Source organism: Oryza brachyantha, chromosome 2, assembly GCF_000231095.2.
Source record: "Oryza brachyantha chromosome 2, ObraRS2, whole genome shotgun sequence".
In the NCBI taxonomy this organism is placed as follows: Eukaryota; Viridiplantae; Streptophyta; class Magnoliopsida; order Poales; family Poaceae; genus Oryza; species Oryza brachyantha.
The window spans coordinates 9,315,420-9,343,230 of NC_023164.2; the positions used below are offsets into that span (position 1 = coordinate 9,315,420).

General features: G+C 48.0%; 3 protein-coding genes and 1 pseudogene across 3 annotated transcripts; 3 read left to right on the forward strand and 1 right to left on the reverse strand.

Moving 5' to 3' along the window:
• Nucleotides 1–1,115: 1,115 nt before the first annotated feature.
• On the forward strand, nt 1,116–2,922 carry LOC102700300 (annotated as a pseudogene).
• A 1,388-nt stretch (nt 2,923–4,310) lies between these two features.
• On the reverse strand, nt 4,311–12,648 carry LOC102700019 (pentatricopeptide repeat-containing protein At1g09900-like). Its single transcript, XM_040520440.1, has 7 exons — nt 12,482–12,648; nt 7,546–9,397; nt 5,950–6,056; nt 5,632–5,867; nt 5,345–5,546; nt 4,924–5,264; nt 4,311–4,815 (listed from the first exon to the last, which is right to left on the reverse strand). Exons 1-2 carry the CDS (start codon nt 12,646–12,648, stop codon nt 7,603–7,605), a joined length of 1,962 nt encoding a protein of 653 aa, XP_040376374.1. The 3' UTR covers nt 4,311–4,815; nt 4,924–5,264; nt 5,345–5,546; nt 5,632–5,867; nt 5,950–6,056; nt 7,546–7,602.
• A 45-nt stretch (nt 12,649–12,693) lies between these two features.
• On the forward strand, nt 12,694–14,373 carry LOC121053480. Its single transcript, XM_040520442.1, has one exon. It carries the CDS (start codon nt 12,694–12,696, stop codon nt 14,371–14,373), a length of 1,680 nt encoding a protein of 559 aa, XP_040376376.1.
• Nucleotides 14,374–25,838: 11,465 nt separating this feature from the next.
• On the forward strand, nt 25,839–27,518 carry LOC121053481. Its single transcript, XM_040520443.1, has one exon. The coding sequence runs from the start codon at nt 25,839–25,841 to the stop codon at nt 27,516–27,518; it is 1,680 nt and encodes a 559-aa protein (XP_040376377.1).
• The last annotated feature ends 293 nt before the right edge of the window (nt 27,519–27,811 follow it).

Here is a 27,811-nt window from a genome sequence, read left to right on the forward strand (position 1 = left end):
TTTCCAGGCAATCTATGAAATTCCCTTTTTCATTAGTATCCAAAAACCTATTTTGACGTCCAGTTAAATGTTCGACATGACATTCCAAATATTTTTCGAACTAAACAGGCCTTACTCTATCCATTTTACTGTAGCAGAATCTCTGAAAGCATCCATCGCACATCCAACGGTCTACCGTACATGGTACATCTAATGTCATATACTATAAGCTCTTAGCCGTTGCATGTTGCTACGATAGTCGATAGAGGATCTCAATCCTCTGCTTAGTTGTTAAAGGATGTTCATTTCATCAATCATAACAGGCGACCGGAAATTCCAATTGGAGTCCAATCCATTGATTACCTAGAAGCATTTAAATAGTTTAAATTCTTTGAAACACATCTTTTTACTTATAATTATGCTTATATGTGAAAATTTAAAAGTAGATTTTGGGTCTTTTTATTGTAGTTTTTTTCTAGCCTTCGCTTTCTAACAACATGTATATAAAATTTTAGTTTATAAAATATTTTTCATTTGCAAATATGTCATTTGGCTTTTTAACTGAATAAGCCAAACAATTACCCATTTTGTGTTCCAGCCAACCAGCTTAGGAGGCTCGATGATCTTTGTTTTTTTATACATGCAGGAGCATATATATGGTCAGGGCTGGAAATGTACAGGAATACCGATTCTAAATATGATGGTCTTAAAAATACTATATTGGTTCTAAAATATAATTATTTCTGTGTTATGTAGGATATACTAAGCATATATCAAAATATTTTCTTAGATATTTTAGCGATCAATTTTTGAATTTTCAATTGATTATATCTCTTTTAAACATCTTATTGGCTCTGAAATATCGTTGGAGTGATTGAAATGAGGAGAATCAGTACATAAATGTTTACACTTTGGTCATACTAGTGATTCCATGGGTTTAGGCGTTTAGCAGCACGAGACTGCAAATCTTATCTGAAGGGCGGTCCCCCAGCAACACAGCTCGTCCTCCTCTTCTGTCTCCGTTACCAGAAACGTGCAAATGTTTCTTCCCATGATTGGAGCTACTCCTATATATCTGTCATACATAGGTTAGACATGACGAGGTACGTGCAAGCCAGACGGCCGGAGCAAAGCACAGTGCAGAGATTTTAACGGCGAGCGCGCGCCGATGGCACGCAGCCGACGAGCAGCAATGGCAGGTCCCGGCGTTGGTGCAGGAGCTGTCAGCCACCGGGCAGGAGCCACCTGACTGGTACGTGCAGCCGGAGGAGCACCGCCTGCGTCGGTTCCCGTCGTCGACCTCGGCCGTCTGTCCTTGCATGCCAGACGGCGACGGCGAAGCCGCCAAGCTCCGGCGAGCGCTCGATTCTTGGGGACTCTTCCAGGTGACCAGCCTACCTCGATCTCTTCTGTGCTTGAGCTGGCCGGGCATACCACTCGTCAAAGAGAATTGTTTTTGGATTTCTTCAGGTTACTAACCATGGGATCGAGGATTCACTGCTTGAACTTATGGGCGCATCCAAAGAATTCTTCAGACAACCACTACAAGCGAAGCAAGAATTCAGCAACTTGAATGACGGCAACCAATTCCGGGCCGAAGGATACGGGAATGATAAGGTGAGGAGCAAGGAGCAGATCCTGGACTGGTCTAATCGGATCTATCTCAAAGTGGAACCTGAAGACGAGAGAAATCTCGCACTCTGCCAAAACATCCCAATTCTTTCAGGTGGCCAACTCAAAGTAGATCCCGCTGCGTTTTTAGGGTCGATTTTCCTAATTTTTTCTCGGTTTTTGCGTGCATGATTTCTAAATTGCTAAATAGTGCATATTTTATAAAATATTTCCATAGAGAAGTTTATCATCTTATATTTTTAAAGTAGCTTTTCAACTTTGTATAGTTAATTGCATCATTTATATTATTAAATGCAATCACGAAATTAGATAATCTTTTATCAATAATCTGGTATTTTATGTCCAAAATTTTGAGCTTTTTTTCTGCAGGGATGCCCTGCACGAGTTCACCATGGGATGCAGGAGGGTGAAATCCATTGTCCTTAGAGCGATGGCGCGGATCTCGGGGCTCGACGATGACGAATATTTCCTCAAACAGTTTGGCGACAGAGCAACCGTGCATGCCAGATTTCAACTGCTACCCGCCTTGTCCAAGGCCCGACCTTTGCGATGGGCATGAAGCCTCACTCTGACGGCACGGTCATCACTGTTGTTTTGGTAGGCGATGGCGCCGATGGGCTTCAGGTTCTCAGAGATGGTGCCTGGTACAGCGTGCCGTCGAGCCCTCACACCTTGCTGATCAATGTAGGGAATCCATGGAGGTAGTCGCCATCTTCGTCTTGTTTCATACATGTTGGTACACAGGGGCGGAACAAAAAAAAAAGTTTGTAAAGTAGGGCTAAGCTAATATATTGTTAACTATTTTTAAATTTATAGGATAATTTTACATACTTTTAAAGAAATTATGAACTTAGGCATAGCGATCCAGCCATAGCTGCCCTTAGTCGGGCCTAGTTCCGCCCCTGTTCAGAGTTATTGGATCTTGATGAGGCGAATTGGATGGTGTTTCGACGCAGGTGATGAGCAATGGGATGTTCAGAAGCCCGGTGCATAGGGTTGTGACCGGTGCAGAGAAAGAGAGGATCTCGCTAGCCATGTTCTATGCTCTGGACCCTGAGCGAGTGATAGAGCCAGCAGCTGGACTGGTAGATGAGAAGCGACCAGCACTGTATAAGAAAATGGAAGCCAGGGACTTCTTAGTTGGGCTCTCTGAACATTTTCTCGAGGCACTAGATTTGTTGACACGCTAAAGTTCAGTCCTTGATTTCTTATTAGGCTATTGGCAATTCACTTGTGTTTTATTGCATTTGGAGTAGCCTTTCTTTTCGAATGTACTAGATGTGTTTTTTCTTTCCTTTCGAAGGCATTTGCAGCAGCAATCGAACCTACAAAGTCAAAAAAAAAAAAAGGAGCATATGCCAAAGTGCTCTAATTGTGGATAGCCTTCTACGGGGCTTTTGAAATTGGGACTCATCTGGCAATGAAGTGTAATATTTCGTGGAAGGTTTGGCAACAGATTTGTACCTGGGAAGGGCTCCGCCAGCTACCTGCACAACTAAAATTTGACAATCTAAATGATTGGCGACACCATTTCTGCATGATTAAGCCTAAATTCTATTAAAAGCAGGTTTTGGGAGCCCTTGTCACAACCTAGTGGAATACATGGATGGAACAGAATAGGAGGATCTTCCAAGACATACATCAGAACGAAGGGGTGGAGGGTAGGACAAGTCCGTAGTTACGATAAGCCACACTACAGCCACGTTCGGCATAGAGTTATGTATTAGTACATAAGTAATAATTAATTATTAGTTATAAAAAATATAAAATATAGTAATATGTTTCTTAAAGCAACTTTCCTCTAAAATTTTTTTCATAAAAACACATCATTTATCAATTTGGAAAACTTGTGCACGAAAAAGAGAGTAATCTGGTTAGTAATAGGAAAAATTCCTTGCACGCCCTTCAAATATTAACCTCTCCCCCATGTGCCCTTGAATTTTGCTAACTCCTCTGCATACTCTTTGAATTTTGATTTTGATCTTTGGTCAATTGACCATTAGTTGACCGTTTAGTTTTTGCAAAGATGTCAATTTTGCCCTTATGCCTAGAAAGAAAAACCATAGAAATATGTGAAATATAGTATTAAAAAGCTATAAATTCGTTGTGTGTGATTATTATATTCCTTACCGTGTAAGGTATTATTCATGACAAAAATATTTTATAATAATAATACTAAAAATAAAATATATCATTTTTATTAAAAATATATGTAATGCATTTTTATGATAGTAGTATAATAGATTTGCTACTGTCATATAACTTTAAAAAATGTTACCCATAATTTAAAAATGTTACACATATTTTTTAATATATATTTAAAATTTTAATGTGTAAATACGATAACTTAAATTTATTATGGTTACCATTTAAAAATCTATTATGCTACTCATTTACTTTCTCATACATCAAACTTATTGTCATATAACAAAGTATTGTATTTTTAATATGTAAATACTTTATTTCCTCGTTCCTTATATATTCAGGGGTAAAATAGACATTTTTACACTTATTTAACGGTCAACTCACAGTCAACTAACGGGAAGGGAAGGGTATAGAAGGAATCAAAACAAATATTTAGAGGTTATATAGGAGAGTGACCAAAACTCAGGGGTATACAAGGGATTGACTAAATTTTCAGGGACACAGAAGGAATTTTCTCTTAATAATACTACTGCCGCCGATTCCAAGTTGTTGGTGCTTTATGTGTTCTTATATTAAGAGGATACTCTTGCCTCGCCTTTTTCAAAAAATAAACATGCACATATGACTGCAAGATCTGACATGTTGAATAAGATCTGACATGTTGAACAAAGTGTTAACTGTCATAGACAAGTTATTAATAAGTCTATTGGTTGCAAATTTGGAATTCTGTCTGTACTCAATGGAATGGGTACTTCAAAGTTGTTTTGTGTAAATACAAGCCATCGGAGCGTGGAAAAGTTCGCTACCGAGTAACGCATGGTCCCTGAGAGATTATTTTGGTTTGGATGAGACATGCCAATGGTGAGGATCCATTTGAGATTTCCGGGATATACCCAACAAAGTTATAAACTAAGGCCTAAGAGCACAAGTGATGAACTGAAGAGAGGAAAACAGATCTCACCACTGAGATGCTTGTTTCAAGTAAAGCACTAATGGATCTCGCCACTGAGTGATAAACTATTTGCCTGTAGAGGTAGAACGTCTCCGTGAGGCTGTTGTCTGTGAGGATGACAAGTCTGAGAAATAAGTTGCCTCAAAGTGACAAAGGATTATTACCACTTAGGTGATTATTTGCAACAAACAAAACTGAAAGGTCAGAGAGTGTACCTTAACACTTCTCAGGTTGTTTCCTGTAGCTTGTTGTCATGCAAGGAAAATGCTTCTTGATTGGAGCATTTGCTCAAGCTTGATGGGATCTCACCAACAAGGGAGATGTTTGAGAGATCAATGACATCTATGCTAAAGCAGGAAGAGAGCATATCGTATTGTTCATTGTAGCTTGTTGTCATACAGGTCTCTTGTGAGGAGAATTTAATGAGCTGTTTTGGCCTTTTACCCTCACCAGTAAATTCTCCTCAGGATGGAAGGGTTTGTTTTATTATGGGACAGGGAGTACAATGCTAAACCAGTGTATTCTCTGGGTCTATCTTCTCAGATCTGTCGTCAACCTGCAAGTCAAAACAATGAAAAAAAATCAGCATCAGTATTTCTTCTGATCTTTGCAGAGCAGGTAATCTTTTACAGGTACCTCTTCCTCCCCTCATCCTCCTCATCCTATTCCTCCTCACCGGCAGAATAGGTGCCTCCGCCCCAGCGCCACTCATATGCACCAGTGCACCGCCAGGGACGCGGTGAGGCAAAGGCAGGCTGCACTGGTTGGTAAAATGGAGACCGAGGGAAAAGGAGTAATGCAGCAAGAGAGAACTTACTGCAAATTTCCATAAGAGGACCTACACTTTCAATGAAAATATGTCAAATAAGCAGAACAAAGAGATGGATTAATCAGCATCTCTGGTTATTGCCTTCAAAACTTACCACAGTCTGGCATTCCAGTGATTTGTGCACAAAGTGAACTCCAACGTAAATGATATGCAGCATAAAGACAGAAGGGCACCCCAAATGAAAACCGACAGGCCACACCAGCCTTATAGCCTTTTAACAAACTCCTTCCTTCACAGGACTTTTACATATGCTTCAATGGATTTTGATTCTCTTTTTTTCTACCCAGAACAAACCAATAGTTCTAATTTTACCAATAGTATGTGCTCAGCCTGGAAGCACATTACATATGTTTTCAGTACATCATTACAAACTTGATTTCAACAAAAAAAAAAGAACAAAAGGATCATATACCTTCGCATTTTTAAGCCAGCTTAAATGAAAAGCCAGTGAAAATGCTTCTCGCCTGGCATGCTGAACAAAGAGTATTGCACTACTCTGACAACAATGGAAATCCAGTTCTGAAATTGAATGTGTATAACTCAGATGATAACTCTCAGGAAACAAAGCAAAAAATACTACTTTGCCACCATCCAGCAGAAAGCAAATCAGATAAAATCACATAGATTGTACAAGATGCAAAAATAGGCCATGATGATTTAAGACGAAATAGCAAATAACACTTCAGTTACCCAAAAAGATGGCCTCAAACAACTATAAGAATAAACTTTAACTTCATATCAATAGGTTCATGTCCCAATAGAGAACTTTTTTTCTTTCATGAGGAAAATATATAACAGACCAATCAGGATAAATAAGTATGTGTTTTATTACACAGCCTAAGGATTCAGGGAAAACAACTGCCTAAGAAAGAAGTGTAACTAAACTAGATAATCTGAGAAGATTATGAGGAACAGAGCAAATTATTCTTTAGCCATGAGGAGATTACTTTTTTCCTCAAAAGGAACAAGTCTCCTTTTAATCAGCATATTCCTCTCTTATCCTAAAATTGTCTCGTAATAAAGATCTTAAGCACTTTAGAAAAGCTTTGATCTGAGACTTTGCTTCAAAGGATGGAAGTTTGTTAAACAAAATGGCACCACTACATGATAAGGCATCATTCTATTATATATATATATATATATATATATATATATATATATATATATATAGTATATAGTTTAGACTTTAGAATGAATTTGTCGTAAGTACTATAGAAGTTAAGATATTTAAGAAATATAGAGTAGAGCACAGGTGACATATGCTAGTTAATTTTTGGTTGTTAAGGTATGAAACATTATTGAGAACTCAGAGAGAATATGATAAGTGCATAATCTATTGACAGTTCTGTGGAACAAAGACCATTGAGTCATGTACTCCCTCCTATAAAAAATATTTGATGTTTAGGACAAGTGATGGTATCCCAACCACCAAATTCGTATTAGGACATGTTTATAAATCTAATAATTTTATGATAGTATCTTTTTTTTCCTAAACTAAGCATTACAGAAATGATTGATGATCGGAATTTTAAAAGTTTGATCAAATCTTGTCCTAAATGTCAAATATATTTTACCACAGGGAGTGCAATAAGTAGGCCATAACAGCTATTGGTTTAGATTCCACATTTTCCAATGCCAACCAGGCAGCTAAAATATGTCTTTTTACATCCGGAATAGCAAATTAGCAATGAGAAACTGAGGCTCATGCTAATCAGGATAAAAAGGTCAGGTCTCTCTACAAAGGGATCAACAGATGATTGTTTCTAAAAAGATCATTCAGGAGCCATTGACAACTATATAGAGCACAACAACCATCATGTCACGGTAAAAGAATTGGATTGCATGAATTTTAATATGCTGATAGAAGTTAATTGAACCAAATTGCAAGAGCAGCCTAAAATATAAATTGATATTATTCATCTGGAACTCTGGAAGCACTCAGCAATGAGAATCAGTGCTCATCAATCTACAAAATTAACTTTCCTTGCGAAAAAGTGGAGAGATTTACCAGTTCTTATCTTGCCTGCAGTCACGGATATGTTTCCTTGATCCACAAGGCTTCAGTTTACTTCCTTTCCAACATCTTATCCAGAATAAGGTTTAATTTATAAAAATCTCGATAGTGGCAGTAACTAGCCCTACATAATGTTCTAATTGTAAGGTTAAAAACAAGATGGTCTGGGATGAAATCTTTTTCATCGAATATGCGATGGATCTCCCATATTCTATCAGCACAAGCAAGCCTGTTGAGCAGGACAGTAAGAACATCCATTGATAGTCCAATTTTAAGTGACTTAAGAAAATAACCAGTAGCTGCATCAAATTTTCCTTCTCTGCATAATCCATCAATTATTATAGTATAGGTTACTTCATCTAGAGCAATATTCTTTTCTTCCATTGCTGAAATTAAGCGATTCGCTCCAGTTAACTTTCCACAGTGGTAAGACCAATGAAGAAGTGTATTGTACGTCACGACATCTGCGGCAAATCCTTCACTCTGGATCAAGCTCTTGGCTAAGGAGAACTTCCCCACAACGCAAAGACTATGAATCAAAATGTTGAATGTCCTTGTGTTTGGCTCAATACCTTTCTTGATCATATCTGTCAAGAGCTTCAGAATACTCATCCATTTTCCCATCTCACACAACCTGCTCATTACAGTGTTGTATGCTACGACACCAGCATGCCATTTCAACTCTGTGCTCCTCTCTAGCAAGTATATGGCATCCAAAAGTCTGGAGTCATGGCAAAGGCAATTCAGAAGAATACTCAAAGTATAAGCTGTGGGATCCATTCCTTCACCTAACATAACATCCAACTGCTCAAGTGCTTCCTTAGTCTTACCTTTCTTGCAGAGGCCATTCATATAAATGTTGTACGTGACCGTACTGGGATTCCAATCTTTGGTTCTACTGTCAACTAAAATCTGCTCAACTTCATCAAATCTGCCACTATCACACAAGGCCCTGATCAGAACATTGTATGTGACGACATTAGGAAGGCAGCCAAGACGTTCCATCTCGACCATCAGCAGCTTGGCCTCCTCGATGCGGCCCTCGCGGCAATATGCTTGTACTATGGGCGTGTAAGTGTGCACCATCGGGAGGCAGTTCTTCTCCAGCATCCAGTCAAGCACACCCCACGCCTCAGCAACCTTACCTACCCGGCACAGGCCCGCTATGAGCGTCGAGTACGTAGCAGCGTCCGGCTCCATCTCACTCTTGTGGATAAGCTCCCAAGCAAGGTCGAACTCCGACCGTCTTGCGTGCATCTTGATCAGGATGTTGTGTGATGACGCGTTGGGCGCTACACCCGACGCGAGCATTTCGTCGAGCGCCCTGAGGGCCTCTTCCGTGCGCCCGGCCTCCGCGAGCGCGTTGACTAACGTGTTATAGCAGAGCACGTTCGGCGCCGCGCCGCCATCACCAGCGTCGGCAAGGGACCGCCTGAGCTCAGCGAAGACGGCGAGCACCTCGTCCACGTCGCCCGAGAGCGCCAGTGCTTTCATGGCCACGTTGTAGTCGCGCTCCAGCCGCCGCCGCCGCTTCAGCTGCGACGGAGGCGGGGAGCTCGCTTCCTGCGCAGTCAGAGGCGGGAGGGGCTTTCCGTCGTCGGATTCCTCGGAGGAGGAGCAGGAGGGGAGGGGGAGGAGGAGAGACGCCGTGGAGGCCGAGGAAACCATGCGCCCGCGCAGTAGGAGCCGAACGGTGGGAAGGATAGTTGTGCGCGCGATGGTCACCGAATGGGGGGACCGCCGCGGCGGAGGCCTTGGTGGTGGCGGAGATGAGGGCGGCGGAGGCCGTGGTGGTGGCGGTGGTGGAGATGGCGGCGGCGGAGGCCGTGGTGGTTTGCGATTCAGACTCCAGAGTTACAGAGTAGGGAAGCTGAAACGGCGGCGGAGAAGAGGGAGAGGGTCTGTGTTTGTGCAAGGTTTTGTGATCTACTGTTTTGCAGTCGGCCTGTTGGGCTCTACTGTATAGAGGATGGCCCATTTTCCCGGGAATTTTTAGTTATATTTTTTTATTAAAAATTAACAGAAAAAAAGAGATTTTTTGTTTGAAAAAATTGCGAAATTAGACCTCCAACGCCGAACTCGTGAGCGATAAATATAAAACTACTATCCGTCCTCTCTCCTCGCTTATAAGTGGAAACATTTTGTAGGCATACAAATGTGGCAAGCACTATTGGCTGCTCATCCAAATGGCCACCAATGGATGTTTGTCACGTCGAATATATCGCTCATTAACTGGATTGGCAATCTAGTTTTGCATTGTTTTAAAAAAGAATTTTGTTGATTTTTTAATGAAAAATATATAAAAAAATTCTTATTTTCTATATACTCAAAATTATATATATATTAAAATATTTAAATGTATATTTTCTAGTTTAAAATTTTGCAAAAAGATATACCCCTAATGCCTTCTCCAACGTGGCAAACGGAGTGTCTGTGTCGGCTTTGGCCTTGGTTTTTTTAGGCAGCCCTTTGCCACCTTCCCATATGATGTTTTATTCATTGGGCACTATAAAAGCCCAGGCCCAAAATCTTCATAAATCTAGTAATCCAAGAAAATAAAAGGAAGAGAGAGCTAGGAGAGATTTGCTGATCCATTTGCATGTAGATTCTTGTGCACCTATTGAAAATCCATTAGTAGTGAATAAATTATATAGTCTGTGTAGTTACAATTGTTACTAGGGACTACTAAACACTACTTCACAACTAGATAGTTACAAAAGTAGTTTTTGGACATACTATGAAATATGCAGCATGATGTGAATAGTTAAGATGGAATTTGCCCTTTCATTGGAGAGATATCTCTAGATTGTGGAAGTGCATGGTTATGCCAAAAAGTTAATTGAGGAGTCAATCGTAAGTTAAGTAATCTATTACAGGCTGGAGTAAATGATCGAGCTATTGAAAGGATGATACATATCTAGCTTTGAGCTTAATTGATATCGTGAAACAAAAGGATTAATACAAAGATATACTATAGGTTCAGTTGATGTGATCTTTATGTTTTCTTGCCGGGTCAATATACTCTATTAGGAGTCGTTGTTAGCACATGGACCGAAAAGAGGCTTTAGATTTCAACCGAGTATTCATAAACCTATGTACTCACTCAATTCGGATATAGCTCCGAGTAGAACTCCTATGAGACTTGGAGGCCTAGTTTTGGGTCTTATATATACAACCATACAGGGGACGAGGAGGTTGATTTCTGGCATGAGAAAACCCTCGTCATCCCACTCCCGAGCCAAACCCTAGTCGCACTTGAACGCTAACACATCTGCCCACGATGTTCCTCCCTAGACGTGTGGATACTAGTAGAGGCACCGCCAGATTGGTGTTGATCGGCATAGTTGCGCTGTGAGGTGTATGTGTGTGGACGAGAAGGTCGGGCTACAAAAATCAACTATTTCCTCTATATCGACGCACATCAGATTGTGGCATTACTTCGGCTTCTTAGCACCTTCTTCTGTTGAACATCACTTCGCGTGGTAATGATCCATGATCCTTTGCTTTCATGGATCCTGATTTATGTGGTAGAAAATTTTGTTTTACGCTTTTGTGGCCTACATGTATGCCTGCAACCTTTGCCCTCCATGTTTCAAAGCAAGGAAAAATAGGTTTTCTAATCTTAAGAACACGTCCTGCCCACTTGAGTTTGCTAGGATCTCTACCGGAGATTGATATCATCTTTCCAATTGCCACCGGAACATGAGTATTGTCGTTGGTGCCAACGTTCTCGCCAAGCTCGTCGTACCTGCGGGACTAGTGTTGGGAACGGTAAGGGGGGCGGGGCGCCCTCTTGAGGGCAACAGAGATTCATTTGCGCAATACAGTCGCCAAGCAGGAGTAAGGTATTATCTCGCCACGTCAAGAGCCTGAACCTGGGTAAACCGTCTCCCTCTTCATCTTAACCATCGAATTCCGAGCCCGATAGCCACCCTGTAAGTTTATTGCCGACATCAATCGTCGACAGTTGACGCGCTAGGTAGGGGGTGAGCTATCTTTTTCTTTCAATCTAAAGCTCTTTTCAGCGAAGTTCGATGGACTTCAACTCGGACATCATGAAGAGGAAGTTCCCATCGGGCTCGACCTTCAAGTTCGGCAGCATCAGGCTTCAGATCGACCAGGTTCGGTGCGCTGTCGTACACCGACTCGAGCTCCTCCGACTCCGACGAAGAGGTTTGCCGGTTCGAGCCCAACGAGAAGGCATCAGGTCAGACCCAGATCCAATCTGGGTCACACGACACCAAGATGCTCTCCCCCGGGTCGGACCGGCAGGCAAGTCAAGGCACGACTCCGATGGAGGTTGAAACCAATCCCGAGGCGGCGCCAACTCCTTTAGTCGACGCTTCCGAGACTCGTAGCAGCACCGGAAGCTTCATGCCGTCCCGAGAGGTCTTCGTCGCCAGCAAGCCAGCGTCACCTTCGTCCGCAGCCAAGCGGCAAGAGGAGGAGGTGGCCCGACTAGCAGAAGAGCGCCAACTCGAGGAGGAAAAAGAACGCCAGAAGCGGGAGGAAAGGGAACGACATGCGACGCAATCTCACGCCGCGCTGCGACTCTAATCTCGGAAGATGCAGCGCGATCTGCTCCAAACCCAAGTCGACGGGCATGACATCTTCAAGATGCCCCAACAGAACGTCCGTGCGGCCACTGACCTACTCGGCGACATCATCCAGGAGCTCCCACAACCAAATCTACCTGTGGTAGAAACCATAAACAAGGTGACGGCCATGGTGACTATTACTGCGATCCAGCACTCCCTACAATGCACGACAAGTACCCCAGCCGCTCGTTCGAAGGCTTAGTCGTCCAGATCTCATAGGTCTCGGGCGAACGTCTCCTGGCAACCGACTGTGTCCCGGTCGCATAGCGAAAGCAGATCACGCCGGCACTCTCCTGACTCGGCGCGGAAGAGAAACTCCGTCGAAAGGCAACGCTGCATCGACGATGAGATTCGCCGACTGGATCGGCAACGCTAAGAGCTCAGGGATGAGAAGCGGCGCCTCAATCAAGAGGACTCCGCCGACCTCCGCCGCAAGCTCGAACACCAACGCCACACCCGCCGGGAGGACCGTCGCCACGACCGGGACCACCAAAGTCATAGCCAGGCATCTAGGCATCGGTCACCCGAGAGCTCTGACACTGACATGACAGACGGCGTCCCGGCCTTCACCAAGAACTTAAGTCAGTTGACTTGGCCGACTGGTTTCAAGCCCACTGGCATTAAGAAGTACGACGACTCCACCAACCCGAAAGCATGGCTCACGGTATACTCCATGGCCATCCGTGCCGCAGGAGGCGACACCAAAGCCATGACCAACTATGTGTCGGTTGCCTTGGACGATTCGGCCGGGCATTGGTTGTCGGGGCTCCCCAAACGTTCTATTGACTCATGGGCAGAGCTTCGCGACCGGTTCATCGCCAATTTCCAGGGCACATATGAAAGGCCAAGGACGAAGTACGATTTGTACCAAGTCCAACAAAGGAAAAGTGAATCCCTGCGGACCTACATCAAACGGTTCTCAGAGGTATGCAATTCCATCCCGGACATAAAAGATGACGTGGTCATCACCGTATTCCGGAAAAGAGTACGCGATGAGCCATTCATCGCTAAATTCACCAAGAAAGAGCCGACTATCAAAGATCTCTTCGACATGGCTAACTCCTACGCAGTGGCCGCCAATGCGGTGTCCGCCTCACGGGGAGATAAGCACGATGAGAAAGGACAACTGTCTGGCAAAGGAAAGGAAAAGGAGCACAAGAAGGACTCGGACTCACGGAAACGCAAGCTCGAGGAGCTGGTCGCTGTCGCAGATCGACAGCCGATCCAGCACCCCAAGATGTCTGATTATGACAAAGTCATGAACAGCAAGTGCCCCTACCACCTGAAGTCCTCCCACTTGGTCAAAGACTGCTTTGTCATGCGTCATTATGCAGAGAAACTAGCCAAAGGCCAGTCGTGGGCCGCCGGGCCAAGCAAGGCAAAGCCCGCCGACAAGAAAGACGACGACTTCCAAGACCCGCAAACTGAGCTAAACCATATCTTCGGTGGCCCGCTCGCATACGAGTCCAAGCGGAAGCAAAAGCTTGCATCAAGGGAGATAAACACCACAACGGTGGACGTCCCCCAGTACCTACGTTGGTCGGAAGTTCCGTTCACGTTCGACCGCTCAAATCACCATGACCAAGTGGCCCACCCGGGGCGGTACCCACTGGTGCTAGCCCCAGTCGTCAAAAGCGTCAAGTTGAAACGCGTGCTCATTGACGGAGGAAGCGCTCTCAACATCCTCTTCACCAAGACGCTCGATGACATGAAAATCCCGAGGTCGGAGCTACGCCCGAGCAATGCGCCCTTCCACGGGGTCATTCCTGGGCTGTCGGCAACACCACTTGGGCTGATCACTCTTCCGGTAACCTTCGGAACAAAGGATAACTACCGGACGGAGAATATCTACTTTAAAGTCGCTAACTTCGAAACGGCGTACCATGCCATTATTGGCAGGCCCGCGCTGGCAAAGTTCATGGCGGTCCCGCACTACACCTACCTCATGGTCAAGATGCTCGGATCACATGTCGTCATCACCCTGCACAGCGACATCAAGCAGGCCTTTAGTTGCGAGGCGGAAAGCTACGAAATCGCACAACAGGCTGAAGAGCAGGCCGCCCGGGAGCAGATACGCGAAGCCTCGACTCACAAGAAGGGGGACGACGACCTACCGTCCAAAAAGACGACAAAGATCACCTCCAACAAGAAGAAACAAATCGCCCTCGACCCCACCGACTCGTCTAAAGTTACATTCATAGGAACTCAGTTAGATTCTAAATAGGAACTCGCGCTCATCACTTTCCTCCGAAATAATAAAGATATCTTTGCTTGGAAACCGTCTGATATGTCGGAAGTCCCTAGGGAAATGATTGAGCACTCCTTGAATGTAAAAGACGATGCTAGGCCAGTTAAGCAGCGCCTTCGCCGCTTCACACAAGATAGGAAGACGCGATTAAGAAGGAGTTGACCAAACTGCTCGTGGCTGGCTTCGTCAAAGAAGTCAAATACCCCGACTGGTTGGTCAACCCCGTCTTGGTCAAAAAGAAGAACAACAAATGGCGGATGTGTGTGGATTATATGGACCTTAACAAGGCATGCCCTAAGGATCCGTTTGGTCTGCCGTGCATCGACCAAGTCGTAGACTCGACGGCTAGCTGTGCATTACTCAGCTTCCTTGATTGCTACTCCGGCTAACATCAGATCAACCTAAGACAGGCTAATCAGATGAAAACCACCTCCATCACACCATTCGGCACGAACTGCTATATCACGATGTTGTTCGGTCTGAAAAACGCAGGGGCAACCTAACAGCGAACGATCCAGGGTTGCCTCCACGACTAGATCGGGCGAAATGTAGAAGCATACGTCGACAACGTGGTCGTCAAGTCGAGGAAGAAGGATGACCTACTAGATGACCTAGAGAAAACCTTCAATAACCTCCGACGATACAAGATGAAACTTAATCCCGAGAAGTGTGTGTTTGGCGTCCCCTTCGGCATGCTCCTTGGTTTCGTCGTCTCCTCGATGGGGCATCGAGCCAAACCTGGAGAAAGTCCAGGCCATACTCAACATGAAGCCTCCCAGCGAGCTCCGGCACGTCCAGAAGCTGGCCGGATATATGGCGGCCCTTAGCCGATTCATTTCACGGCTTGGCCTACGAGGGACGCCCTTCTTCAAGCTATTGAAGAAGACCGACCATTTCACATGGACCCTGGAAGCACAAGAAGCCTTCGAGGACTTCAAGAAATACTTGACCTCTCCCCCGTCCTGGCTTCACCCTACCCAAGCGAGCCACTCCTACTCTACGTCTCAGCCACGGTCCTCGTGGTCGAGCGGGAGGAAGATGGGCACGCCCAATCGGTCCAGTGGCCAGTGTACTTCGTCAGGGAAGTACTCGGGGAGTCCAAGTTAAAGTATCCCCAAGTCCAGAAACTGCTCTACGGCGTCCTGATCACGGTAAGGAAGCTTGTTCATTACTTCCAAGCCCACCAGGTTTCAGTTGTCACGTCCTATCCACTCGGCGACATCATACACAACAAGGAGGTGCAAGGCCGCATCGCAAAGCGGGCACTAGTTATGATGCCAAACGACATCACCTTCAAGCCCCGCACCGCGATCAAGTCACAAGCACTCACCGACTTCGTGGCCGAGTGGATCGACGTACAACTGGAAACCGCGCCAAAAGAGCTGCCCCACTGGACAATGCACTTCGATGGCTCCTTACGCATGTCGAGGGCTGGGGCAGGAGTGGTGCTTATATCGCCTAACAGCGAGAAGTTCAAGTACGTACTCCAAATCCACTTCCCGGCCTCGCACAACGTAGCAGAGTACAAAGCGCTCTTCCACGGGCTGCGGTTGGCAATATCCCTCGGGATTAGGCAGCTGCTCGTTCGTGGGGATTCTCAGCTAGTAGTCAACCAGGTCATGAACGAATGGACCTGTGTTGACGAAAACATGCATGCCTACCGACAGGAGGTACGCAAGCTTGAAGACAAGTTCGATGGGCTCGAGCTCGTCCATGTCCTACGACACAATAACGAAGCCGCCGACGAACTAGCCAACCTCGGCTCGAAGCGCCTACAACTGCCAACCAACATATTCGTCGAACACCTCACGGAGCCAACAGTTAGGAAAAAGGCTGAACCCAAGCCAACCACGAGCGACGGGGCAGATGAAGGGGACAATGGCGAGTCACCAAACCCTGACAACCGTACGGTCACTGTCATCAATGACGACTGGAGAACCCCGTTCATCAAGTTCCTCACGGAGGAAGCCCTCCCGACCGATAAAGCAGAACTCGAGCGTGTCAGCCGACGAAGCTACTACTACATCGTTTCGGACGAAGAACTCCTTCGACGAAGCGTGTCGGGCATCCTCATGCGTTGCGTGCTCCCTGACGAGGGCAGACAAATCCTCCAGTCGATCCACTCAGGCCTCTGCGGCAACCATGCCTCAGCTAAGACACTTATCGGAAAGGTGTATAGGCAAGGATTTTTCTGGCCAACCACCGTCACGGACGCGCAGGAATTGGTTAGAAAGTGCGAAGGGTATCAATTCTTCGCAAGGCAGACACAGTGCCGGCACAGGAATTGCAAACTACCCCGATCTGGGAAGGGCCCTACATCATAGCCGAGGTCACCCGGCCTGGCTCATACCGACTAAGGATGGAAGACGGAAGACTGCTAGAAAACTCATGGAACATCGAATAGCTACGTCCCTTCCACACATAGTTAGTTTTTTGTAATTTTTCTCTTTCACCTTCGACTGCCATCGCCGAGTGGTCCCCACTCGGTAGACCAGTCGGGGGCTACAATGTACTCCATCTTTGGGTTCTTTTTAATAAAATCTGCTGCCTACGAGTTCTCTAACTGTCGGTTAAATCGAAGTCTGGACGCAGTGGCACATTCGCTCGGCCACACCTCGCTCACCACTAAACCGGGTAGCACTACGCTAAGCTCTGCACTGGCTAAGTCCGCCCGGGGGCTGCTGGGACAGGCACACACCGAGAGAATAACTCTTCACATGACGACGAGACACACCACAACAAAGACTCTAAAGCAAATAGATTAAATAAAACCACATTACAATCGTTTGGCCTGAACACAGTTAACTACTACAAGTTCTCCTACTCCTTTACAGGTCAAGGTCATCTGCGACCGACTCGGTGGCCTTCTGCGCTTCGTTCACGTACTTCATCGTCGTCTCCTCGTCGCAGTCAGCGGCAAACCCGTCGCAGATGGCATCAAGCTCCACTCGGGGGTACAGCGACTTCACAATGGCGAGGGCATGGCCAGACGCCAACTTCGCCATCTCCCGCAACTCGGCGCCATGAGCCGCAGGCATCTTCTCAAGCTGTTGGACCACGCCGTCTATGCTGATCGACGAAGATCCCTACGCTAACAGCGGCGTCGCCCTGAGTATGTTGAGGGCAACCGTGATGAGCCGGTCCCAAGCTAGCTCAGCTTCCTGAGTCCTGGCCTCGGCAGCCTCCACCGTGGATTTCACTCGGGACTGTGTCTCTGCTAGTAGGGTACGAGTCAGTGAACATATGGAGGGGAAGAATGAAGGATGGGGTAAAAAAGAACTTACCCCTGAGCTCGGCAACAGCGGTGTCCTTAGCTTTCTTAAGTCGAGCGCATTCGGCTTCCAGCACAGCCTTCGAGGCCGACAGCTGGGAGCGCTCGGCTTCAAGCTCGGCCTTCACCACCACCAGCTTGGCACACTCGGCTTGTAGCCCAGTGTCACACCCGGAGTTTCGTCCTAAGCCTAAATTGTAAAAAGAAATTCGTAAATAACAATTGGCTTAATTAACTCAGGAAAAATCCCTCTAAAAGGAATTAATTCACCTAAGTCGAGGCTCGCAAATCGACTAACAGGATTTAAATTCAAATTGCAGAAGTATAAAATTTGGCCAAACAAATTAATTTAAAACTCGGCAAAAGTGGGGTTTTCCTTTTTCCTTCCTTTTTCCCTTCCTTCTCAAATTGGGCCGAAGTCCAATTTTCCTCCCTCTCTCTTTTTCCTTTTCTTTTTCTTTTTCTTTTCCTTCCCGGGCCGGCCCAGCCGAGCCGGCCCACTCCTCCTCGGCCGGCCCAGCCGAGCCGGCCTCCCTCCGCCCGCCAGCGCGCGCCCCCGCCTAGGCCGCGGCTTCGGCACAGCTCCCGCGCCGCGAGTCTGCGCCGCCTCCCTCCTCTCTCCCGCGCCACTGACAGGTGGGGCCCACCTGTCAATGACTGTTTCACCCGCCGCGCCGCGTCCGAGCCGGACTCCGCGCCGTCGCCGCAACCGCCGCCGCCGAGACCGCGCCGTTGCCGACTCGGTCTCCAACCCTCGCCCGCCCTAGCCGGGGCCGCCACCCTATAAATCCCGAGCCGCCGCGCGCCGTCGCTCACTTTCCGCCGTCCGCCCGAGTCGCCGCCGCGCTGCTGCCTCTCGCCGCCGCCGCGCAACTTCGCCGTCGGACGCCGGTCGCCGCCGCTTTGTTGCGTCACCACCTCCGTCCCGCTGTCGCCGACCGGTTGCCACCCTCGTCGCCACCAGTGAGCGTCCCCGCGCCGCGCATTCCTCCGTCGCGTCGTCGCCGTCGCGCCCGGTCGCCTCGCCGCCGCCGAGCGATCTCCGCCGCCACCGCCGATCTCCCGCTCCAACCCGCGTCGCCACCTTCGCCTCGATCTCGCCGACCCGCCCGCGCTCTCGCCACCGCCGGTGAGCACCCGCATCCTCCTCCCCTCCCTCTCCCCCTCTCCGGCCGACCGCCGCCGAGTCGCGCGCCGTCGCCGGACGAGACCGAAGCTCGCCGCTTCCGCCGGCCGCCGTGGTCGTCGTCGTCTCCGCGTCGCCAACGTCTGGCCGCCGTCGCTTGCGCCCGCGCGTGCCGCGCCGTCGCCGCTCGCCAGTCGCCGTCGCCGCTGTCCTTCCACCGTCGCCGTGCGTCGCCGCCTCGGCCGCCGTCACCGTCGCGCCGTCGCCGCCCGCCGGTCGTCGTCGCGCCGCCGTCGCCGTGCGTCGCCGCCGCCGCGTCGCCCGCCGCTCCCGCCGGTCGCCGCCGTCCGCCCGAGCCGCGCTCTGCGCCCCTCCTCTCTGTTCCCTCTCGCTGACGAGTGGGTCCCACTCGTCAGTCGTTCCCCGCGCCCGCCTCCTCTCTCTCCTCCCCGGGCCCGCGTGTCAGTCTCTTCCTCCCCCTCTCTCTCACCGACAGGTGGTCCCCACCTGTCAGCCGTCAGTTTCCTCTCTCCTCGCTGACGTCAGCAGCCCCATTAATTGCGCAATAATTGATTTAGGACTTTTCTGTTTAGTTAAAAAACCCAGAAAACTTCTAAAATTCATAAGTAATTCATCTAGTCTCCGTTTAGGTCCATTCAAATTTCATTAAATTCATAAAATTATCAAGAATCCATTAAAAATAGTTTCTTTTGCTGTTTCAGTAGAGTTTGTGCCTGTTTTATTTATTTTTGTGCTTTGTCGCTTAGATTCTGACCCCGCCGAAGAGCCGGTTTACTTCGAGATCGTCGCCGAAGTTCCCCAAGGGCCAGAGCAAGGCAAGTGACACTCATCCTTGAACATATTGAACCCATTATGGCAAATTCCCCGCTTATTTATTTCAAATATGCATTGTTTTAATTAAAGTACTTACCTTATGCTATTTTTGGGTAAACCTTATTATTATGCCGTTGTTTATCCAACTTTATTCATGCTGGACCAGGGGTAACTTGATTAGAGTCAGGCCTAGGTTAATGCTTAGTCATGCTTAGAACAAATAGCTAGAAGCAGAGTCCGATAGAGGTGCCTCTTAGGAGTGAGCTGTTCCGCCGTCGAAGTGTTGCCTGTGGACTGGAGCCGTACCCGCTGGAGCTAGTCTACCCCTTTGTTTTTCTTTCCGCTGCATTTTCGCTAGAATAAGTGTAATTTTCAGTTGTTTCTAAGAACGATGGTTATGTAATCAACATTGTCATTTTGTGTACCCTGGCTGGTCCTGGAGAGGGAATTAATACACAATTAAGTTCAGAAATTCGTGTGAGGAATTTCTGGGCGTGACAAGTTGGTATCAGAGCCACCTTCGACCGTAGGATCAGCCCAATGGAAACCCTAAGAGCCCTCTGCTTTTCATGTTTGTGCATAGTTTGCGAAAGTGGGAGTGTTTTGAAAATGGGTTAGTGCTTTTCAAAAGCGTGAGTGATTTAAAAAGACAAAACCCCTTTGATTCAAAAGCGTGAGTAAATCGATTTACGGGTAAAACTTTATTTACTTTCTTTCTTTTATGATTTATTTATCTTGAAATAAAATTTTGCATCTATTGATTCCATATCCTTGTGTTCTTTAGATGGCTGACCACCCTTTGTACCATCGTGGAAACGGGATGGCTGGATTCGTGGCAGAGTTGGCAAGAGTCTCGTTCACGGCAGGATACCCCTACGAGCCGGAGTACACCACGATCCATCCTCTGGAAGGCGAGTTTCCTCACCGAGTAAGATTGGAGCTACATGGAATCCCCGGTTTCCTCCCTAACTTGGAAGCAGAAGGAGCTGGAGGTTCACATGAGCATGCCTGCCAGGAAGCCACCTACAGTCTGATGACAACGCTCAGGGCCAGGCATGACCTGACGTTTCGGCATTCGGCTTACCGGTATCACCCTGGTCGTGGACCCAATTCCATGGTCAGTAGGTTTCGGTCTGCCCGAAGTGAGCAAGACCCTACCTTCGGTAGGATGTGCACGGTGCTGCAGGGTCTCGACCAGATGCATCACGACCTCCACGAAGCGTCCAAGGCTCTGAACGACGCCAAGCTCACCCAGATCGTCCGCCTGCAAGATGAGGTCGACCGCTTGAAGAAGGAGAATGCCAGGCTTAAAGGACTCCCAGAGCCCGGAGGTGCAAGGTGCCGCACTACGGCAAGGAAGCGAACCCGTGGGCCGCCAAGAGTTCAGTCTCACCCTGGTGCCCCGGATGAACCGAGACCCTTGATGCAGATGGTGCCAACCTCTCCGACCCCAGTGCCCGAGGAAGGTGTCTCCCCGTTCAACGCAGCAAGGAACCGCAACAGGATCGTCACGGTCTCTAGCAGCAGCGAGTCCGCTTCTGGTGAAGATGAAGATGGTCTCCCTAGCAACTCAAGAAGCCGCTCTGAAGACGAGGAAGAAGATCCGTCTCCGGTCGTCGATCGTCGCTCCCCTTCCGTGCCCTAGACGTCGCCTTTAGCTTCGTTTTAGTCGTTGTGTGCTAGTTTTGGGTGTGTTAGGTTTGCTTCGCTTGGGGCTAGTGGTGAACCATAGCAGTAGTGGGGTTATGGTTGTGCCGCCAGGAGTTGTGTGGTTTTTAAGTGTGTTTCTTAAGCAAGACAATTACAGTTCACTAATTAAATAAAGCCACTGTTTGCTTAGTCGTTTCTTTTTCTTCTTTCTCTTTCTGTTCCTCCCGCCCTGCAGATGGTGAACACCCGCCACGGCAACCGCAACACCGACCAATCCAGCACCGGAGGACCGCCCCCGCCGCCTCCACCAGAGAATCCGTCGCTTGCCCAGCTTCTTGCTAGCCAGACGCAGATGCTATCTTGGATGATGCAGCAGATGCAACAGCAACAGCAGCAACACCAACAAGTGCTACAGCAGCTTCTAAATCAAAGTCAGAATAACCAGCAACAGCATGGACCACCCCCTGTGCAGTCCAAGTTACCAGAGTTTCTCCGTGTTCGTCCCTCAACTTTCTCAAGCACCACCAACCCCATGGAGGCAAGTGATTGGCTCCATGCTATCGAGAAGAAGCTCAACTTATTGCAGTGCACTGACCAAGAGAAGGTTTCCTTCGCCGCACATCAACTGATGGGTCCCGCCTCTGCTTGGTGGGATAATTTCCTGGCTACCCGCACCGCTACCACGGAAGTGACTTGGGGGCGGAGTTCTGTCTTAACTTCCGCAAGGCCCATATTCCCGACGGGATAGTTACCCAGAAGAAGCGTGAGTTCCGCGCTCTGCAGCAAGGTACCAAGACAGTGACAGAGTACCTTCATGAGTTCAATCGCCTAGCGCGATACGCTCCCGAGGATGTCCGCACCGACGCCGAAAGGCAAGAAAAGTTCCTCGGAGGCTTGGATGATGAGCTGAAGAAGCAGTTGCTTTCGGGCGACTATGCTGATTTCGAGAAACTAGTAGACAAGGCCATCCGTCAAGAGGACCAGCACCTCCAGATGGATAGAAAGAGGAAGGCTTCGCAGTCCAGGTCAAACCAGCCGCCTCCTCAGAAGCCCCGATTCCACACCGGCTCCTATCCTTCGAATCAGCAGCACGGGAATCAACCTTCATTGTCCGCCAACATCGTCCTTACAATCCCAAGAACTTCTCCAGTGGTTCATCCCAGCGTGCTCCACCTCAACGCGCCCTCCCTGCACCAGCTCCCAGGCAACAGAATGCTCCTCCGCCGACAGCTCAACCTCCTCCAGCCAGGAAGGATGCAGGTGCAAAGCCTGGAGTATGCTACAACTGTGGCGACCCAGGTCACTTTGCTGACAAGTGCCCGAAGCCGAAGCGCAGTGGGCAAAGGTTCGTGCAAGCTCGCGTGAATCACGTCACAGCCGAAGAAGCACAGGCTGCGCCAGAAGTAATACTGGGTACGTTTCCTGTCAACTCCGTACCTGCTACAGTACTTTTTGATTCTGGTGCTACCCACTCTTTTATTTCAAGAAAGTTTGTGGGATTGCTTGGGTTAAAAAGGGAAAAGTTAAGAGACCCGATGCGGGTTAATACTCCAGGGCATAGTATGTTTTCGGACCTTTATAGCCCTGACGTGCCCATAGAAATCCAAGGGACACCCTTTCTAGCCAATCTCATCCTTCTCGAATCTAAAGACCTAGATGTCATTTTGGAAATGGACTGGCTTACCAAGCATCAAGGAGTGATTGATTGTGCCAAGCGTACAATCACCTTGACCAGTGAAGAAGGTAAAGTCGTGACTTATCAGTCGCTGGAGTCAGTGACAACCAGGACTTGTTTGAATCAGATGGAAGCCGAAGAGCAGCCCTCGGAAAAAGTCAAAGACCCAAAGAAGTTGGAAGACATACCAGTGGTTTGTGAGTATCCGGAGGTGTTCCCAGATGATCTCACAACAATGCCGCCAGAAAGAGAGATCGAGTTCCGTATCGATTTGGTACCAGGAACCGCACCGATCTATAAGAGACCCTACAGGATGGCCGCCAATGAGATGGCAGAAGTGAAGAAGCAAGTGGATGAACAGATTCAGAAAGGTTATATCCGATCGAGTACCTCGCCTTGGGGTGTCCCGGTTATTTTTGTTGAGAAGAAGGACAAAACTAAGAGAATGTGTGTGGACTATCGTGCGTTGAACGATGTTACCATCAAGAATAAGTATCCTCTGCCAAGGATTGATGATCTGTTTGATCAGTTGAAGGGAGCCAAAGTTTTCTCCAAGATCGATTTGAGATCAGGGTATCACCAGTTGAGAATTCGGGAAGAAGATATCCCTAAGACGGCATTCACTACTCGCTATGGCTTGTATGAGTGTACGGTAATGTCGTTTGGACTTACTAATGCCCCGGCATTTTTCATGAATCTCATGAATAAGGTGTTCATGGAATACCTGGATAAGTTTGTGGTTGTCTTCATTGATGACATTCTTATCTACTCCAAGTCAGAAAAAGAGCACGAGCAACATTTGCGGATTGTGCTAGAGAAGCTAAGGGAACACCAGTTGTATGCCAAGTTCAGCAAGTGTGATTTTTGGCTGCACGAAGTGAAGTTCCTTGGCCATGTGATCAATGCCCAAGGTGTAGCAGTGGAGCCCAGTAACGTGGAGTCAGTGATCAAGTGGACCCCGCCTAAGACGGTTTCCCAAATCAGGAGTTTCTTAGGACTTGCGGGCTATTACCGCCGGTTCATTGAGAATTTCTCGAAGATAGCCAAGCCAATGACACAGTTGTTGAAAAAGGAAGAGAAGTTCAAGTGGTCAAGTGAGTGCGATAGGAGTTTTGAAGAGCTCAAGCAAAGGTTGGCTTCGGCACCCGTGTTGGTTTTGCCGGATCAAACGAAGGACTTCCAGGTTTACTGTGACGCATACAAAACAGGACTGGGATGTGTGCTAATGCAAGAAGGAAAGGTGGTTGCTTACGCCTCTCGTCAGTTGAGACCACATGAGGGTAACTACCCGACTCACGATTTGGAATTAGCAGCTGTCGTGCATGCCCTAAAGATTTGGCGACACTATTTGATCGGTAACAAGTGTGAAGTGTATACGGATCATAAGAGTTTAAAGTATATCTTTACACAACCAGATTTGAACCTCCGTCAGCGAAGATGGTTGGAATTGATCAAGGACTATGATCTAAGTATCCATTACCATCCAGGCAAAGCAAATGTAGTTGCAGATGCTTTGAGCCGGAAGAATTACTGCAATGCTACAGTGTCAACGGAAGTTTGTGAGCAGTTACAACAGGAGTTTGAACGACTAAATTTGGGTTTAGTCGAAGAAGGTTTTGTGGCAGCTCTAGAAGCACAGCCCACTTTGGTGGATCAAGTTCGCCAATCCCAAGCAAATGATCCGGAGATAGCCGAGCTGAAGAAAAATATGCGAGTTGGTAAAGCTCGAGATTTTTCAGAAGATGAACATGGAACAATCTGGATGGGAAACAGGTTGTGCGTACCAGATAACAAGGAGTTGAAGGAGTTGATACTCCAAGAAGCTCATCAAACCCAGTACTCTATTCACCCTGGGAGTACTAAGATGTATCAGGACCTCAAAGAAAAGTTTTGGTGGGTTAGTATGAAGAGAGAGATTGCAGAATACGTCGCCTTGTGCGATGTTTGTCAACGAGTCAAAGCAGAACACCAAAGGCCAGCAGGACAATTGCAACCTCTCCAGATTCCAGAATGGAAATGGGAAGAAATCGGGATGGATTTCATCACTGGTTTACCAAGGACTGCTGCTGGTCATGACTCGATTTGGGTAATTGTCGATCGACTGGCGAAGGTCGCTCATTTCATACCAGTTCACACTACCTACTCAGGGAAAAGATTAGCCGAGATTTACTTGGCTAGGATCATGTGTTTACATGGAGTACCAAAGAAGATCGTTTCTGACCGTGGAAGCCAGTTTACTTCAAAGTTTTGGCAGAAGCTACAGGAAGAATTGGGAACCCGACTGAACTTCAATACGGCTTACCACCCACAGACAGATGGTTAGACAGAGAGGGTAAATCAGATTCTTGAAGATATGCTCAGAGCTTGCACTCTCGACTTTGGTGGAACTTGGGATAAGAACCTACCGTATGCAGAGTTCTCATACAACAACAGCTATCAAGCCAGTCTGCAGATGGCACCTTTTGAAGCATTGTATGGGCGAAAGTGTCGTACACTCCCTACAATGCACGACAAGTACCCCAGCCGCTCGTTCGAAGGCTTAGTCGTCCAGATCTCATAGGTCTCGGGCGAACGTCTCCTGGCAACCGACTGTGTCCCGGTCGCATAGCGAAAGCAGATCACGCCGGCACTCTCCTGACTCGGCGCGGAAGAGAAACTCCGTCGAAAGGCAACGCTGCATCGACGATGAGATTCGCCGACTGGATCGGCAACGCTAAGAGCTCAGGGATGAGAAGCGGCGCCTCAATCAAGAGGACTCCGCCGACCTCCGCCGCAAGCTCGAACACCAACGCCACACCCGCCGGGAGGACCGTCGCCACGACCGGGACCACCAAAGTCATAGCCAGGCATCTAGGCATCGGTCACCCGAGAGCTCTGACACTGACATGACAGACGGCGTCCCGGCCTTCACCAAGAACTTAAGTCAATTGACTTGGCCGACTGGTTTCAAGCCCACTGGCATTAAGAAGTACGACGACTCCACCAACCCGAAAGCATGGCTCACGGTATACTCCATGGCCATCCAGGCCGCAGGAGGCGACACCAAAGCCATGACCAACTATGTGTCGGTTGCCTTGGACGATTCGGTCGGGCATTGGTTGTCAGGGCTCCCCAAACGTTCTATTGACTCATGGGCAGAGCTTCGCGACTGGTTCATCGCCAATTTCCAGGACACATATGAAAGGCCAAGGACGAAGTACGATTTGTACCAAGTCCAACAAAGGAAAAGTGAATCCCTGCGGACCTACATCAAACGGTTCTCAGAGGTATGCAATTCCATCCCGGACATAAAAGATGACGTGGTCATCACCGTATTCCGGAAAAGAGTACGCGATGAGCCATTCATCGCTAAATTCACCAAGAAAGAGCCGACTATCAAAGATCTCTTCGACATGGCTAACTCCTACGCAGTGGCCGCCAATGCGGTGTCCGCCTCACGGGGAGATAAGCACGATGAGAAAGGACAACTGTCTGGCAAAGGAAAGGAAAAGGAGCACAAGAAGGACTCGGACTCACGGAAACGCAAGCTCGAGGAGCTGGTCGCTGTCGCAGATCGACAGCCGATCCAGCACCCCAAGATGTCTGATTATGACAAAGTCATGAACAGCAAGTGCCCCTACCACCTGAAGTCCTCCCACTTGGTCAAAGACTGCTTTGTCATGCGTCATTATGCAGAGAAACTAGCCAAAGGCCAGTCGTGGGCCGCCGGGCCAAGCAAGGCAAAGCCCGCCGACAAGAAAGACGACGACTTCCAAGACCCGCAAACTGAGCTAAACCATATCTTCAGTGGCCCGCTCGCATACGAGTCCAAGCGGAAGCAAAAGCTTGCATCAAGGGAGATAAACACCACAACGGTGGACGTCCCCCAGTACCTACGTTGGTCGGAAGTTCCGTTCACGTTCGACCGCTCAAATCACCATGACCAAGTGGCCCACCCGGGGCGGTACCCACTGGTGCTAGCCCCAGTCGTCAAAAGCGTCAAGTTGAAACGCGTGCTCATTGACGGAGGAAGCGCTCTCAACATCCTCTTCACCAAGACGCTCGATGACATGAAAATCCCGAGGTCGGAGCTACGCCCGAGCAATGCGCCCTTCCACGGGGTCATTCCTGGGCTGTCGGCAACACCACTTGGGCTGATCACTCTTCCGGTAACCTTCGGAACAAAGGATAACTACCGGACGGAGAATATCTACTTTAAAGTCGCTGACTTCGAAACGGCGTACCATGCCATTATTGGCAGGCCCGCGCTGGCAAAGTTCATGGCGGTCCCGCACTACACCTACCTCATGGTCAAGATGCCCGGATCACATGTCGTCATCACCCTGCACAGCGACATCAAGCAGGCCTTCAGTTGCGAGGCGGAAAGCTACGAAATCGCACAACAGGCTGAAGAGCAGGCCGCCCGGGAGCAAATACGCGAAGCCTCGACTCACAAGACGGGGGACGACGACCTACCGTCCAAAAAGACGACAAAGATCACCTCCAACAAGAAGAAACAAATCGCCCTCGACCCCACCGACTCGTCTAAAGTTACATTCATAGGAACTCAGTTAGATTCTAAATAGGAACTCGCGCTCATCACTTTCCTCCGAAATAATAAAGATATCTTTGCTTGGAAACCGTCTGATATGTCGGAAGTCCCTAGGGAAATGATTGAGCACTCCTTGAATGTAAAAGACGATGCTAGGCCAGTTAAGCAGCGCCTTCGCCGCTTCACACAAGATAGGAAGACGCGATTAAGAAGGAGTTGACCAACCTGCTCGTGGCTGGCTTCGTCAAAGAAGTCAAATACCCCGACTAGTTGGTCAACCCCGTCTTGGTCAAAAAGAAAAACAACAAATGGCGGATGTGTGTGGAT

Excerpts from the sequence above, each read along its gene's own strand:
- LOC102700019 (XM_040520440.1), bottom strand. The coding sequence starts at position 12,648 with ATGACTTTGGTGGTCCCGGTCGTGGCGACGGTCCTCCCGGCGGGTGTG. Across the intron at positions 9,398-12,481 it reads AATCTCATCGTCGATGCAGC|TCTGAATCGCAAACCACCAC; the intron begins GTTGCCTTTCGA and ends GTAACTCTGGAG.
- LOC121053480 (XM_040520442.1), top strand. The coding sequence starts at position 12,694 with ATGACAGACGGCGTCCCGGCCTTCACCAAGAACTTAAGTCAGTTGACT.
- LOC121053481 (XM_040520443.1), top strand. The coding sequence starts at position 25,839 with ATGACAGACGGCGTCCCGGCCTTCACCAAGAACTTAAGTCAATTGACT.